General features: G+C 43.2%; 1 protein-coding gene across 1 annotated transcript in view; it reads right to left on the minus strand.

The window, feature by feature from the left end:
* The window catches only part of pdzd8 (PDZ domain containing 8), a 29,594-nt gene that overhangs the window by 7,688 nt on the left and 4,970 nt on the right, over positions 1 to 16,936 (minus strand). Inside the window, exons 2-3 of the mRNA XM_087802173.1 lie at positions 13,546 to 13,671; positions 10,611 to 10,713 (exon numbers count right to left, since the gene is read on the minus strand). Coding sequence (XP_087658299.1) covers positions 10,611 to 10,713; positions 13,546 to 13,671 — 229 coding nt within the window. The remainder of the gene's footprint in view (positions 1 to 10,610; positions 10,714 to 13,545; positions 13,672 to 16,936) is intronic.

Raw genomic sequence — 16,936 nt, forward strand, 5'->3', positions numbered from 1 at the left:
CAACGAGACCAAGTAAACTGACCAGAAACAGTTTCTTTTCAACTAAGAAAAATCTCTAAACTTAACTGGAAAATGAACACGATCTGGATCTCATCATCCAAGCGTTTCTATCTCCTCGTTTAGACTATTGTAACAGTTTATTTTCATGTCTTAACAAGAAGGATCTGTCTCGCCTGCAGTTCATACAAAACTCCGGAATTCTGAGCTGCTCTAGTAGAAGAACTCACATTTCTCTGATCCTTAAAACTCTTCACTGGCTGCCAGTTTCTTTCAGGATCAACTTTAAAATTCTGGTTCTTACTTTCAGATCTATTCATGGTCAGACCTTCCATCAGTGATCTGATACAGACTTACACCCCAGGTCGGGCTCTGAGGTCTGTGGATCAGAATCTACTGATGGTTCCTGAACACGCTTCAGGACCGAGGAGAGAAATCCTTCCAGGCTGTTGCTCCTAAGCTTTGGAACCATCTCTGTGTTTGATGATCTACTGACTCCTTCAAGAAACATCTTAAGACATTCTTATTTGTGCTTTCTCCTCTGTTTGTCTTATGTGTCTTGACCTTTTAAAGTACAGTATATATTTTAACTTTGTATTGTTTTTGATTATTAAAGCGGTTTGTGACCCTGGTCTAGAAAGATCTTTACAAACAACTATTACTTACTAACTAAATGTGTGAGACAGTGGGTTGCTATATCAAGTTAGCATGTAGCAACAGTTCATGCTAACAAATTCACAGGCTAAATTGATCTTCCTGCCAACAAGTCAATCTTCACGCATTTCAATGTCATCCCGACACGGAACAGAAGTGTTTATTGTGCGACTGGAGTGTCCTAAAATAAAACTACTTTTGATGTATTTTTGGTTTAATTCCTCTCATGATGTCACATCCTTTCTTCTCAGAAGTGACATCGGGAGCGTTCCACTCGTGAGCGTCCGTCCTCTCGACAGAGCGAAGGTGAGAAATGAATCTGTCGACTTCTACAGTGGCCAGCGGGCGTCTTCCAAATTGCAGCCTTTAATTTTTTTTGCAGAGGAGCTTTGTCTGCGCTGAGCAGCAGCGACGCACAAACCTGATTAACATCGACTGGAACAAGCAGCTCCGCAGAGACAAACACGGCCTGATGTAAACGTTTTATCTGAGGAACATGAAAGGTTGAAAATACAGGGAAATGACAGAAAAGCTGCTCCACAGTTTCCAGCTTTCATCATCGCCCTCACACACACACACACACGTCGCCACACTGAAGTGCAGCGACACACACAACCTGGAGTTTGTGTTCTTTCAGTCGATACAACATTTGACAATGTTGAACAAGATGAACGAGTGCGACTACATGTTGTGATGCTTCATCACACACACACACACACACACACACACACACACACACACACACACACACACACACACACACACACACACACACACACACACACACACACACACACACACACACACACACACACACACACACACACACACACACACACACACACACACACACACACACACACACACACACACACACACACACACACACACACACACACCATCTTCTGTTTGGTTTAATTCAACTGTTGCACACAAGTGAACAGTTCGTTGTCTCCATGTTCACATGTGTGTACACAATCTGATTATCGTTTGTGTGTTACTGTGTTTCTGCAATATGTGTGTACACGTGCGTGTTTCTGTTTTTGTGTTACTGTGTTTGAGTTACTGCTGAATGTGTAAATGTGTACATATGCACATTTGTGTTTTTGTGTTTCTGTTATTTGCGTTTATACATGTGGATTTGTGTTACTGTGCTTCTACTCTATGTGTATGTGTGCACTGTACACATGCATGTTTAGGTTTTTGTGTTACCGTGTTTCCACTGCATTTATATACATATAAGCTTTTGTGTTTATGCATTATTTGTTTGCATTACTAGTGTATGTGCATGTGTGTACATATGCGTGTTTGTGTTTTTGTGTTACTCGGTGTCTACTGTATGTGTGCGCACATGCACTTTTGTGTTTTTTGTAGTATTGCTTTTGTGTCACTACTGTATGTGTTACACAGGCGCTTTTGTGTTTCTCTTGATTGTGTGTATACTTGCACGTTTGTGTTACCGTTTTTCTACTGTATGTGTGCACACAAGCGCTTTTGTGTTTTTGTAGTATTGCGTTTGTGTCACTTCTATATGTGTAAACACATGCGCTTTTGTGTTTCTCTTGATTGTGTCTATAAATTAAGTTACTGTTTCTACTTTGTCATTTTGTGTCTTTGTTTTTGTATTATTCTGTTACTATGTCCATGTATGTACATTTTTTGTTTTGTGCGTCTACTGTATGTGTGTATGTGCATGTATGTGTGAGAATGGTTGAGTTTACAGCTCTGAGATGGATGAATTTATTATCGCACACTCGTGAGGAAACACACACTTGATGTGTTTATTCGCTGCATGCGAGATGAGAAAGTGAGTAAATGTTAGACGATAAGTAAATGTTAGTGTTTCAAGTCACTTCCATGGAGGACGGAGACTCTGGGGCTCAGTGAAGACTCAAATGTCAGCCAAATAGCAGGTGAGAAGATCTCGTCCTGCGGGGCTCGGGGGGGAATATTGGCGATGATGTAACGGGTCATTATTTTTTGGCGGGACAATGGCGGCTCGTCGGCGAGTGGGTGTTCGCGGCTATACAGGTGCAAATGAAGCGTCTTTTTGTTTGCTGCGTCTCCATAACAACTTGTTTGTTCTTCCTGCTTCTGACAGCTCGCTTTGATCCGCACAGGCGGGTGACTGGACGCGAATAAGACTCGTCCTTCTTAGACGTTCAAACGGGTCCAGAGAACCTAGAATCTCAGGCGAGACTCGGAGTAGAAGCACTCGTGTCTCTTCAAGTCTCCAAAGTTAGGAGGGCTTTGGCGTTGTAGGGTTTTAAGTCGGTGTGTATTGGCAAGAATCTGGCATTACAATTCATACCATGATACAGGGGCAACAATACAATACATAGTGATACTGTAGTAACAACGATATATTTGTAGTATTCTCCAGTACTTGACTCTGGTGTTGTGATACTGTAGTAACAAGGATATACGTGTAGTATTGTCCAGTACTTGACTCTGGTGTTGTGATACTGTAGTAACAAGGATATACGTGTAGTATTGTCCAGTACTTGACTCTGGTGTTGTGATACTGTAGTAACAAGTATATATGTGTAGTATTGTCCAGTACTTGACCCTGGTGTTGTGATAGTGTAGTAACAAGGATATATGTGTAGTATTGTCGAGTACTTGACTCTGGTGTTGCGATACTGTAGTAACAAGGATATACGTGTAGTATTGTCCAGTACTTGACTCTGGTGTTGTGATACTGTAGTAACAAGTATATATGTGTAGTATTGTCGAGTACTTGACTCTGGTGTTGCGATACTGTAGTAACAAGGATATACGTGTAGTATTGTCCAGTACTTGACTCTGGTGTTGTGATAGTGTAGTAACAAGTATATATGTGTAGTATTGTCCAGTACTTGACTCTGGTGTTGTGATAGCGTAGTAACAAGTATATATGTGTAGTATTGTCCAGTACTTGACTCTGGTGTTGTGATAGTGTAGTAACAAGGATATATTTGAAGTATTCTCCAGTACTTGACCCTGGTGTTGTGATAGTGTAGTAACAAGGATATATGTGTAGTATTGTCGAGTACTTGACTCTGGTGTTGCGATACTGTAGTAACAAGGATATACGTGTAGTATTGTCGAGTACTTGACTCTGGTGTTGCGATACTGTAGTAACAAGGATATATGTGTAGTATTGTCGAGTACTTGACTCTGGTGTTGCGATACTGTAGTAACAAGGATATACGTGTAGTATTGTCGAGTACTTGACTCTGGTGTTGTGATACTGTAGTAACAAGTATATATGTGTAGTATTGTCGAGTACTTGACTCTGGTGTTGTGATACTGTAGTAACAAGTATATATGTGTAGTATTGTCCAGTACTTGACTCTGATGTTGCAGAATTTACAGACCACATGACTCTTGGACGAAGTCGTAACTGCTTTCATTTATTTATTTTTTAAACCAAAATATGTCCAAACATCAGCTTAAAAAGCTGCTGGAGTCGAGTGTATCCTCTCGTCCTCAAGATTTCATTGTTGCTTTAGCTAGCGGAGGACGTAATTACTGCCGCCATCTAGTGGCCGGAAGCTTAATTGCAATCAAAAATAAACATATCCTATGAATATATACACGTTAATGGGAAATTAAATCATTTTAATGTATAGACAATAAACAATTCAAATATTTAAACTATGATTCAAATTTAAAAAAGAATAAACATTTATCGATGCAGTGCTGATGAATACGGTATTGAGAAGATATATTTATAGACCCGTGACGCGAGAACCTACAAGTCACTAAACAGAACAAGTCCGAGAGCGCCTGCGCCGCGGCGAGCAGGTCCGACAGGGACCCGGGAGGAGGCGGGCCGTGGCCCCCCACTCCACCCTCCACCCTCCGTGGCATCAGCACGGTGGGGCTGCTAAGTGGATGTGGCAGCGAGTAGCTGAGCACTCGCCCCGCAGCGACTCGTACCCTATAACCCACTAATCCATCTGACATGTGGCATTAGATTCAATTACGCAGCAGTGCAGTGACAGGGAAGAGGTTCGCTTACCTCCGCCCCCCCTTTACCTCCCTCTCTTCCCACCATCATCGCACGTTCGCCCTCACAGACCCACCAGAGCCACCGCTTGCACCTCTTGTCCAGGTGCAGCTCCAGAACCAAACATCCGAGTGGGTTCCCTGTGTGTGTGTGTGTGTGTGTGTGTGTGTCTAAGAAGTAAAGTGGTCGAGCAGCTTCACTCTCAATCTCAGCCCCACAGCAGAGCAAAGACAGACGTCCTACAAGTTGTCAGATCTATGGAGATGGAAAGAGGCATTCTGGGTAATTTCATAAATATGGAGTCTGGATTGTTTCTTCTCCTGAAAGACGCTCGCAGCTCTGCTGCGGCGCCACTTCAAGTCGAGAGACGAGTTTGTGAACTCGTGTGAGCGCACCCTACAACCCCGGCTAGCCGGGAGCTGCACCTGCATGACGAGGACATTATTGATTTATAATTAGGATCCTTTGTTGTGTGGCCTGGAGGAGGAGCCGTCGAGCACAACTCTTGACGGACACCTGTTGGTCTCAGAGGAGGCGCGTCACCGTATCTCAACACCACAGACCATAATGGGACTATAAAAGGGAACGAGTGAGGCAGAACAGACGGGTGTTAGAAAGGATGGAAAATAGGAAGGAAGATAAGTAAGTAATGGAAGAAAGGAGGATAACAGAAAAACAGGAAGGATGAAAGGTAAATGGAAGGGAAGAAAGGAAAAATGGATGGATACATGAAAGACGATGATGCGAGGGCAGAGGGGAAGAAATGAAGGAAGGAGGAAAAGGAAATTAATGGTTAATTAAAGTATAAAGTGGAAAGGAAGCATGGATGATAAATTGAAGACAGGAAGGAAATAATAAGGGAAGGATGGGTAGATTGAATGGAACAAGGAAGAATGGAAGATAGGAAGGACAGGAAAGAAGGGTGGTTGGACAAATGGAAAGAAGAAAGGAAGAGGGTGAGGGTTGGAAGGATGAATAAAGGAAAGGATGTGGGGGGACGGGTGAAGGCAGAAGAGGGGAAGGAAGGAAGGATGGATGATAATTGGAAGACAAGAAGGAAGGAAGGAGAGAAAAACTGTGTGGATGGATGGCAAGAAAAAAGGCAGGATGGAAAACAGGAAGTAAGACATGAAGGATGTATGGAAGATAGGAAGGACAGGAAAGAAGGGCGGTTGGACGAATGGAAAGAAGAAAGGAAGAGGGTGAGGGTTGGAAGGATGAATAAAGGACAGGATGGAAGATAGGATGTGTGGGGGGGTGGAGGGACGGGTGAAGGCAGGATAGAAGAGGGGAAGGCAGGAAGAATGGATGATAATTGGAAGACAAGAAGGAAGGAAAGAGAAAAAGTGGGTGGATGGATGGACAGAAAAAAGTCAGGATGGAAAACAGGAAGTAAGACATGAAGGATGTATGGAGGACAGGAAAGAAGGGTGGTTGGACGAATGGAAAGAAGGAAGGAAGAGGGTGATGGTTGGAAGGATGAATAGAGGACAAGATGTGTGGGGGGGAGATGGCAGGATAGAAGAGGGGAAGGCAGGAAGAATGGATGATAATTGAAGACAAGAAGGAAGGAAAAGAGAAAAAGTGGGTGGATGGATGGACAGAAAAACAGGAAGTAGGACATGAAGGATGCATGGAGGACAGTAAGGAGGACAATATGAAAGAAGAAGGGATGATGAATGGAAGGTAAGAAAGATAGTCGTCAGGTGGAGATTCAGTCACGAGCGTCTCGTTACTCTTGAGTGACGACGGGTCGGTGGAGGCGAGACGACGACGGTTCCTTCACTCCATCATCGACGGGTCATTTCCTGTCTAATGAGCGGCTCGTGATATTGGATCAGGCAAAATGAAAATGGCAGCAACTCGCTAACGTTGATGTCGGCGCGGCGGTCACGCACACGGCGGTTAAATTGATCAGCGGCTAGAAAGGGATTAGAAGCAAACATGTTGTGCGAGCGAGCGCTCGCGTCCACACCGACCGCCGTCCGTCAAACCCAATTAGCGGCTGCGGTGTAATCGTCCGCCGCTGAATGGAGGCGACGAGACGCCCGAGGCGGCGCCGACGGGCTCGAGTGTCTCCTCGCCGATGCTGCCGAGATACCACGAGTGCACCTGGACAACAGGTCAACGACCTCTTCAGGGGTCGGTCTTCTGTGTGCAGGTCATTCATCAACACACCTGGACGTCACCGCGAGTGACCAAGCATTTTACACAGAAGGATGAGCAGAGCTAGAAAGGTTCTTCAGATCCAGCTCTCGATACATCAGACTGTTTCATGAACACATCGTCAGGTGTGTGTTTCTGACAGAAATGTCCTTCACATCCCATGTCAGAGTCAGAAAGGGATAACACACACAACATCCACTTACAACAAGAACAACACAAACTTCTTTTGTGTTGTTCTTGTTGGAGGAGACACACAACTGTGTCATCACAAAATTTGGAATTAAGTGGACTGAAGACTGTTGAGACAGTGTCCATGTGTGTATGTTTGTGTACAGGTAAGGTAAGGTAAAACTTTATTGATCCCTCAGGAGGTCTCCTTTGGGAAATTATTTCATAGTACACGTGTGTGTGTACATGTGTGTACATGTGTGTTTTGGAGTGTGCTTTTCATTTGAGCAGATTAAAGACAAATGCACCATGAGTGGAACATCAAACAACCACCTTGATGCATGTGTGTGCGAGTGTGTGTTACTGAGAGATCGAGAGTGTGTGCGTCTGTGTGAGTGTAAAAGAGAGTGAGTGTATTTTTCGCGTGCATGTGTGTGTCATACTGTGCGTTTGTGTGACTATACGTTCGCGTGTGTCTAACTTTGTGTACGAGTGTGTGTGTGTGTGTGTGTGTGTGTGTGTGTGTGTACGAGTGTGTGGGGGTGTCATGTGTGTGCATATGTGCGTTTTTGTGAACCAACTGTGTGTGTGTGTGTGTGTGTGTGTGTGTGTGTGTGTGTGTGTGTGTGTGTGTGTGTGTGTGTGTCCAGACTTCCGCCGGAGTCATAAGGTCAAACTGCTGCGTCACTCCTGAAGAGACCCTGATGACATCATCAGATCACATGACGTCAACAACCGAGAACAGAACCTGTTGTCTTTCCTTCAGACAGACGTGGAAACAGTGACGCGTTCAAACCGAAAAAAAACAAACGGTTCTAACTCTGGACTTCCTGTCGGAGGGGTTGTGAACTTTTGTACCGGGAAAGCGCCGCACACTCGCTCCAGCGCAGACTCACAATTTTCACAACACAGTGAGCAGGTCCAGCAGGAGACGTCAGTCAGCGGACCTCAGCTCTCAGGGGCAGATGTGCAAACATGTCCAACAGTGAGGTGATGAGTGACGGCTGGAGCAGACAAGAGCCGCCGAGCACCGCGACCACTGAGCAAACTGACGGTTCTCATTTCAACGAGACCATCCTTAGTTTCCACAGATGTGTCAACAAGTGTTTGAAAGGATGATTAAAGTCTTTTCAATGTCTTAATAGTGGATGGAAATAGAAAAATCTATTTCACATGAACATATTTCAAGTCTTTAAGCTTCTGGAGAAAGACCAGCAGGTGGTTTGTGGAGGTCTCAGCTGACACCTTTGGTTCTGCTGCTCAACAGTTCTCCCTCTCAACCTCCTCAGAGTTTCTCACAGGTCGACATCATGGACCCGGTGGTGGAGAACTTCTCTCCACAGCCGTTTAAACCACCTCCAGACCCGACGACTCCTGGAGGCTTCAAACGTACGAGGATCAAACGTCTCTTGGAGACGTGGCCTTTAGCAGAAGCTGGAGCCGTTTTATCCAGAGTCCTGCTGGGAGCGACAAGTATCTTCTCCTCCAAATGTCACACAAGACTTGTTCACCACGAAGCCCGGGCAGGACTTTGAAGGTTCAGAGCCACTGAGAGTCCACGGCTCGAGCACGTTAAGACGCCTCGACGGCAAATTAATCCATGAAATCACGGACGAGGAAGTCGACAATCACATGAGGAGGACGGGTCCTCACCTCTCTTCATTCTCTTCTCCACATTATTACTGGAATAATCCTTTTTTTAAACCTTATATTTTTCTATTCCAGTGACAATATAACCACGAATAGCTATATTTGAGTTTCCTTAAGATGACAACACATTGTTTTAATTACTTATTTTTTAAGATTTGTTGTTATTTTTGCAAATTAACTTTGGATTTTATAATATAATACATATATGACTATTTCATTTTTGGTTATAAAAAAAAAAAAACATATGCCAAAAAATATTGCATTACAGAACTGATAAGTGTCTTTTTACATTACATTAATTTACATTAGTATTGTAATACATTACTTTATCACTAAAACGCAGTAATTTATTAAATAATGTATTATTTTATTCATTACCACGCAGTTACAACAACTCTCTGTAACTTTTTATAAGATTCGTTATAAATAAAGTTATTATTAAAAATAAATCCACCATGGAGAAAAAAAAAAAACTAAATTAACGGTTACTTCATGTTTCTACTTCCAGATTCGGGTGATGATGACGCGTTTCCTGCCAAAACGTGTAGTCACGTGAACCTTTCCGGAAGTATATTGTCGTTAGATTTCCTTCAATTAACTCAATTGGTTCTGAAATCAAGACGGTTGATAGTTCTATTTAAACTTTAGCGTTTGTGTGAATATAAGTTAAGTTAAGTTTATCAAAACTCGTGTGTGGCTCGTATTTATATGAAAACACAAACTGCTTCATTCGTTGTCGATACTACAAGAATTAAAATATAACAGGACGAAAGCAATAAAGCGAGTCGGTGCTGCCCTCTGCTGGCCAGCCGTCGCACCTCCACGTCAATAAGCGTCAACAAAGCCAATCATCTTTCAAATGTCATAAGCAGGACTGCAGGCCGGTAATTAACGCTGACATTTCCCTCTCAAACGCTTGTTAGCCTCGGCGTGATAACGGCGATATCTCAAAATTGCGGTGATTAGACAAAGGTTCGCTGAAGGACCCGAGCGTTTGTGCGGCGCTCAAATGTCAGACATGGACAATTGCATCAGCGTGATGATGATGAGCCGCTGATGAGGCGTCGACACGACGCCGTGTGCACGTGGCATTTCAGACGTGAGGATCTTTCTCGTGGGCCTGAGACCGTCACTCTGACACGGGAACCTCACGTGAGGCAAAACACGGGGAGACCGTCGACCACGAATGATGTTCAAAATAAACAAAAACATCTTCTTGAGTCTTGACTCCTCTTCTCTCTCCTCCGAGCATAAATGCTATTACGCTTTGCAACCATTCATTTATCCACATAAATTCAGCTCAGCGCAGCTTGTGAGATGCAAACTGTAGTTTAAACAAAAGTATATTGTGACCCGCTCTAGTAGAAGAACTCACACTTCTCCGATCCTTAAAACTCTTCACTGGCTTCCAGTTTCTTTCAGAATCAACTTTAAAATTCCGGTTCTTACTTTCAGATCTATTCATGGTCAGACCTTCCATCAATGATCTGATCCAGACTTACACCCCAGCTCGGGCTCTGAGGTCTTTGGATCAGAATCTACTGATGGTTCCTGAACACGCTTCAGGGACCAGAGGAGAGAAATCCTTCCAGACTGTTGCTCCTAAGCTTTGGAACCATCTCTGTGTTTGATGATCTACTGACTCCTTCAAGAAACATCTGAAGACATTTTTATTTGTTCAGGCTTTTCCTTGATTTTCTGGAACTCCTGTTGTGTTCTCAGTATTATCTTGATCTTTAAAGTATATATTTTATTGAGTATTGTTTGATTGTTTACGCGCTTTGTGACCCTGGTCTGGAAAAGCGTTATATAAATATAAATTACTTACTTACTTTACAAGTGACTTTTGTTAAACATCTGGATCCGCATGTGGATTTGAAGAAACTTTATTGACAACCAAGAGTTTAGATCTGATGCGAGCCTTAGAACACAAGTGCTCCCCCTGGGGGCCAGAAGGGAGAATGACAATGGGTTTACTGACCTGCTTGATGGAGCTGCGAGTCTTCTCCTTCCACTGGTGGCTGCTCAGCTCCAGGGTGCAGTGGACGTAGGTCTCTCTGCCGTAGGAGCCCAGGATGAAGAGTCTGCGTGGAGACCAGAACCGAGTCACTCACAGTTGACTTAGTAAGTGTGAAGCAACAGGAACATCACTGATCACACGTCAGCAGGGGGTCCATCAATCTTCATCTTCATCTTAGAAGACATCTCAACTACACATCACGTTGAGCTGTACTCTGCTACCCTCTGCTGGACTAAAAAGGCAAGAGCATCACCTGGTCATTCTAGTCTAGTGGGTGTTGATGCATTTGTATTGAGATTATAATTTAACCCCCCCTAGTGGCGTGATTCAATATTGCGAATGGATGACGCGTTCAGGGGAAGTCCAGATGTTCTAACTCAGGCCCACGTCGATAAGGAGGTTAATCAGCAATAAAAACGTACTATTGATGCAGAAATACTGTACAAATCTGATTTAAAATCAAGTTCAGACTCAATTACCCTATTGAGGGAAGTATCTGCCGAAATATGAAATTGAAAACAAAAGGAAAGCTGCCACATAATCATCTGAATGTGTTGGCACATGAACATATTGATTCAATGACCGTTTATTTATATAATTTACAATATTTGTTTTATTCTTGCTCTATTGATTTTCTTGTGTTCATTACGACTGGTGTTAGTGTTAATAATGTTATTACCATCAGTTATTCATCTTCCGTTTCTACTATTCCTTTCTTCATTGATAATTTTTTTCATTACGTGCTCGTCCAACTCACTTTTGAGTTTGGTAAAAAAAAAAGACTACATTTAAAAGCACTTGTTTTTTTTTCTACCAGAGCAGCATCAGAGTCAAAGTGAGAGGACGCCGCCCTCTGCTGGACAGGACGAGCAGTTACAGGACGTTAATAATAGAGACCCTGTGGCATCACTTGGACTCCAGAAGGAAACGTTATGTCACATGAGGGACCTTCTGAGGATCCTAAGCGAGTAAACTTTTCTCTTAGTCCCAGAAATAGACAGTGATGACCCAGATTTAACGATCCGGTCGTTCAGAGTCGGCTCAGAATAAGTTCAGTCACACGACAAACTACAAATAAATCATTTTTGAACCTGCAGAGGTTTGATCCACAACAAGACTGTTGAAGCGCGAGTGAGGAGTGACATTTTCTGTGACATTTTCTGTGACAGTTTTGACAAAAGAAAACTTCTCGAGCCTCATCAACGAAACAGTTTCTGAAGACAAACACTCGTCTCTGAACTCAACTCACGTTACTCTGTAGCAATAAAGACTGAGAGGTTATAATGGAAAATGTGAATCATTAATACACTAACACACACACACACACACACACAGGCCCTCTTTCTGACACACACACTCCATCAGTCTCGGCTAATTGATCTGACTGTGAGGTCAATGAAAATTTAAACATGCTCAGGACAAAGACGGTGTGTGTGTGAGTGTGAGTGTGTGTATGTGTGAGTTAGGTACGTGTGGTCAGGACTAAAGACCTCTTTGGAGTAGATCATGTGGTGAGGTCCAGAGTACGTGTCAAAGAGTCAGTAGTGAAAACAGCGACTTCCTCCTCTCGGGAGATTGTGAAAGTCTTTCAGCTGATGGACGCGGAACCACAAACACGGAGGCCGGAGGGAGAACTGGAGTCAGATGCTGCAGTGAGACGTCTGTATGTGTTCATCATGTGAGGATCCAACCCTCGGGGCCCTGGAGATCACCCTGTGGTGACCATCCCACTTCTGACGCCGAGACTCATCTGTGCCTCGGCTAAGTTAGCATGTCAAAATGTCCTCCCAGGACAGTAAATAATCATGTTAATGTGCTCCATAGTTTCATTTTCTTATGGTTTTAAGATTCCTTTGTTCTGCTTAAACTGTGATTTATATATTTATTTGATATTTCATTTAAGTTAGGTTAGGTAGAACTTTACTGATCCCTCAGGAGGTCTCCTTCGGGAAATTGTTTTTTCCCCCAATTAGACAATTAGTGTTGCGCTTCATGAGTTTATTCAATATTTTAAATTCTTAAATTCTCTAATTCACAGTATTTGATATTTTAAACATTTTCTTTTGTTGCTTCATTTGAACCCTTTGAACTTTCTATTTGCACTTTGGTTTTGTATCCTGTGCTTTGTTTGCACTTAGTTTATACTTCCTCTTTCTGTTTCTATGTAACAGTAACCCTCATCTAAGGGATTAATAAAGGTTAATCCATCCAATAATTACGTCTCTTTATTTAACTTGAATGTATAAATCTTTATTTGTTTCTCTCTTGTCGAGGAGGAGTATCAAACTACTGTCCATCATGGATGATGACAGTCATCCTCTGAACACTGTCATCAGTGAACCGAGAAACAAATGGAGCACGAATGCTCCTCCCATGATGCAACACTAATAGACTCAGGGACTCATTCATTACTTGTGATATTAACGTGTTTATTCGTGTTTAATTCTGAGTTTGGGGGCAGGAGTGAAAAGATGATTCTATTCCATGTTACTCTTTGTATCCTTTTTATTTGTTATTTTTCTTTGAACTATGTTCTTTATCTTTATATTGTGTCATCTTGCACTTTGTTTGTATGGCACTTTGTTCTATGAATCCATCGTCTGTGTTGCTGTGAGCTGGAAAAACCATTTCCCGAAGGAGACATCAAGAGCGATCAATAAAGTTCCATCCATCCATCCATCTAATAATTCAATGATAAATATTGACGTACAAAAAACAACTGGCCATTTGATTCTCAAAGAGAAGCCCTGTCATCTGGGCGTGACCCAGAGTAGAGCTGGTTCTGGTCAGACCTAGAAACACTCGACTGCTGCCCCCTTGACTCGACACGAGGAGGCTCATGAAGGTGTGTGTGTACTTGTGTGTTGTGAGCTCATGGACGTCTCAGGAGTCTGACCTGCTGCATTCGATGAGGGACACTCGCAGTCGTCCCTCCACCAGCCGGCTGTCGTGGACCGACAGGTCCGAGTCGCAGGCGGATCCCACGGGAGGCTGCACTTGGAACGGGAAGAACGGCTTGTACCTGCACACGAGAAACAAACCGCCGGTCAGAGATCCTCGGGTGTCAACACATGCATCCCCGTCACGGTCAGTCACTTAGGTTAGCAACAGATACACAAGTTGGTTAGCATCACTGCGTTAATGGCTACATTCGGGAAAATATTTGAGGCATTTCATTCGACTGATGACAAACGGGGTCAGATGTTTTCCACGCCACCCTGTTTGTCGTGTTCCACATGTGTCGTCGTCACGCCCAGAGTCGGCGGCTTTGACGCGTGACCTTCAACACAGCTGTCGGGACGTCAACGCCTACCGGTGGCGAGCGAGACATCGAGTCCAACGGGTCGGTTCAGTCGCTCCGAGGAGTGTCACCTGTCGACGCTCACCTGTGAGCTCGTGTGACCCGATGACAGGTGAATCCATCAGTGACACGTAGAAGAGGACATTAGGAGCATCTTTAACTGAGAAGTTCTGAGTGACAGCAACACGTATGAAGGCGGGTTCGTTTATCAGTCCATCAAAAAATATTATTAAAATAAATCTTATGAATTGATTTAATTCATCTTTTTTTTAAATTGAAAATATTATTTGATTGAATAATAAAGAGTCAATTCTACCTTCATAGAGAAGGTGGAGAAGAAGAGTTCAGCCACGTCAGAGCAGGAAGTATTAACGGTCAATCTGTGTGAAATTTTGTGTGAAATTGTGTGTCTAAGCTGGTGTGCGTGTGTGTGTGCGTGCGTGCAGCCTGGATTACCTCCAGTGAGTTGCACCCACACACACACAAACACACACACACACACACGACTGCCATCTGTGCCACTCAGCAAATCCCAAGGTCCGGCGCCGAGATGATGTAATGAAAAAGACCTTCTGCTGCCCACACGTCCAGAGTGACTCGTCTGCTGCACAGACGCACACCCTGGAGTGTGTTGACGATTTGTCTGCACAAGTCAAGTGACGACCGCAGCTGTGCGAGACACGCAGGTCGACAAACGACTCTCATGTGATGCTAGTGATGCTGCAGTCGTGTCGTTCTTTGTGTGTAGTAGGGGTGTAAGAAATAATGGTTCACTTTAAGGTTGTGTTGTTATTTTTCCACCACATGTATCGATATTTTCAACGGATCTGTATCAATTAAAAAAAACAAAAAAATTTTTTTTTTAAATCATACTTATTTAATGGTGTGTACAAGATGTATTTTATAATATATATACCTTTTTATTTATTTACAATTACTGTGCAAATATTCACTGTGTTTTGGTGTTTTAATCAAACTTAAGGCCACTAGATGGCAGTGGTCATACCGTCGTCCACAGCTAAAGGAAACGTTATAATCTCACAAGATCCCGGCTACGACTGAGGACAAGAGGATACAGTCCGCTCCAGCAGCCTTTTAAAGATGACGTTTTGGACATATTTTTGTTTCAAAACAAATGAAAACTGTTACGTCATGTGGTCTGTAAATTCAAGTACTCGGACAAGTACACGTTACAGATCATTGACACCATGACATCATCTGGTTAAGCTGCAGGTGAAACGGTCAGGACGACAGGTGACCGACAGACTTGACCTCAGGTAACCTCCATCTGGCCCGAGTCACAGAAACTGGATCTGGGCGGCGACAGAAGAGATGTCGCTCATGTTTACAACACAACGGCTTCTGCAGGACTTGTACATGTCCGTCTGCAGGTGAAGACGACTAATATACTAAAGTAAGTAAGTAATATTTAATAACACTATTCTAGTCTGGGGTCACAAAGCGTTTAAACAATTAAAACAATACTCAATAAAATATATGCTTAAAAGGTCAAGACAACACAGAGACAAACACAGGAGTCTCAGAGAATCAAGGAAAAACCTGCATGAATAAATGTGTCTTAAGATGTTTGTGGAAGGAAAAATGTGAGTTCTTCTACTAGAGCGGTCAGAATTCTGGCTGCAGAGTTCTGCATCAACTACAGGCGAGACAGATCCTTCTTGTTAAGACATTAAAACAAACTGTTGCAATATTCCAGACGAGAAGACAAAAGAAAAAGGACCTCACAGGTCCATGCTCTTCTGCTTCAATGACGACCAGTTTCGGACCGACTCGTCCCTCCAGTCGGGGCTCATGGTCCAGCACAGCTGATGAGGAGGAAGCTTAGACATGAGCGACTTGTCTGCTGCCTTCATAACACAGAGGGTCAAAGTTCAATCGCTGATCACGTGAGTTTCGGCAGACGAACGTCTTGGTTCTGGTCATGACGCGTTCAATTGTGACAATAACTCTTTGTTGAGTAGAAACCATTTCATCTCAAATGTGTGACCTGTGGGGGGCAGTAATGAACATGTTCTACTCAACAAAAACTGAAGAAGAGAAGAGACTCGCACTCTCGTCTAGATGTTTGCAGATCACTAAAGTGTCTCGTCCACCACAAGGGTCACCACAGAGAAACTGAAGGAACACATCGACAATTATGACGACAGGTGGTTGTGTGACGACAGGTGTGTCAACTTTCATGTGTCCTTGTGAGACTGAGGTGTGTCCCAAATCGCACACATCTGCACTTACACTTAATATTTTGAGTGCACAAGTGCATCCTGATCGGAAGTGTGCGAAAACGTAGTGCACAATGAGTACTCAAATGGTGCACGGAAATTGAGTTTGGATCGAAGGACACTTTCCACTCTTATAAAACTCTTCACTGGCTGCCAGTTTCTTTCAGGATCAACTTTAAAATTCTGGTTCTTACTTTCAGATCTATTCATGGTCAGACCTTCCATCAGTGATCTGATCCAGACTTACACCCCAGCTCGGGCTCTGAGGTCTGTGGATCAGAATCTACTGATGGTTCCTGAACTTCAGGACCAGAGGAGAGAAATCCTTCCAGACTGTTGCTCCTAAGCTTTGGAACCATCTCTGTGTTTGATGATCTACTGACTCCTTCAAGAAAAATCTGAAGACACTTTTATTTGTGAAGGCTTTTCCTTGATTCTCTGAGACTCCTGCGTTTGTCTTGTGGTGACCTTTTAAGCATATATATAATTAAGCGCTTTGTGACCCTGGTCTAGAAAGGCGCTCTATAAATACAAATTACTTACTTACTTACAAAAATACAGTCATAACAAAATGGAAACACAATAACTTGAAACTTAAACTGAATAACTAGTTGGAGAAAAGTGTTGTCAAGTGTAAGTGATAGAGGCTGTTTTTAATCAGTGTTAAAAAGTAGTAAAAGAAGAATTTGTCGAGTCATTGTGTAGCAGCAGAGTTTGATTTGAGACAGAACTACACTGTTGAAATT

The sequence above is a fragment of the Callionymus lyra genome, chromosome 11, assembly GCF_982586985.1.
Source record: "Callionymus lyra chromosome 11, fCalLyr1.hap1.1, whole genome shotgun sequence".
NCBI classification, from domain to species: Eukaryota; Metazoa; Chordata; class Actinopteri; order Syngnathiformes; family Callionymidae; genus Callionymus; species Callionymus lyra.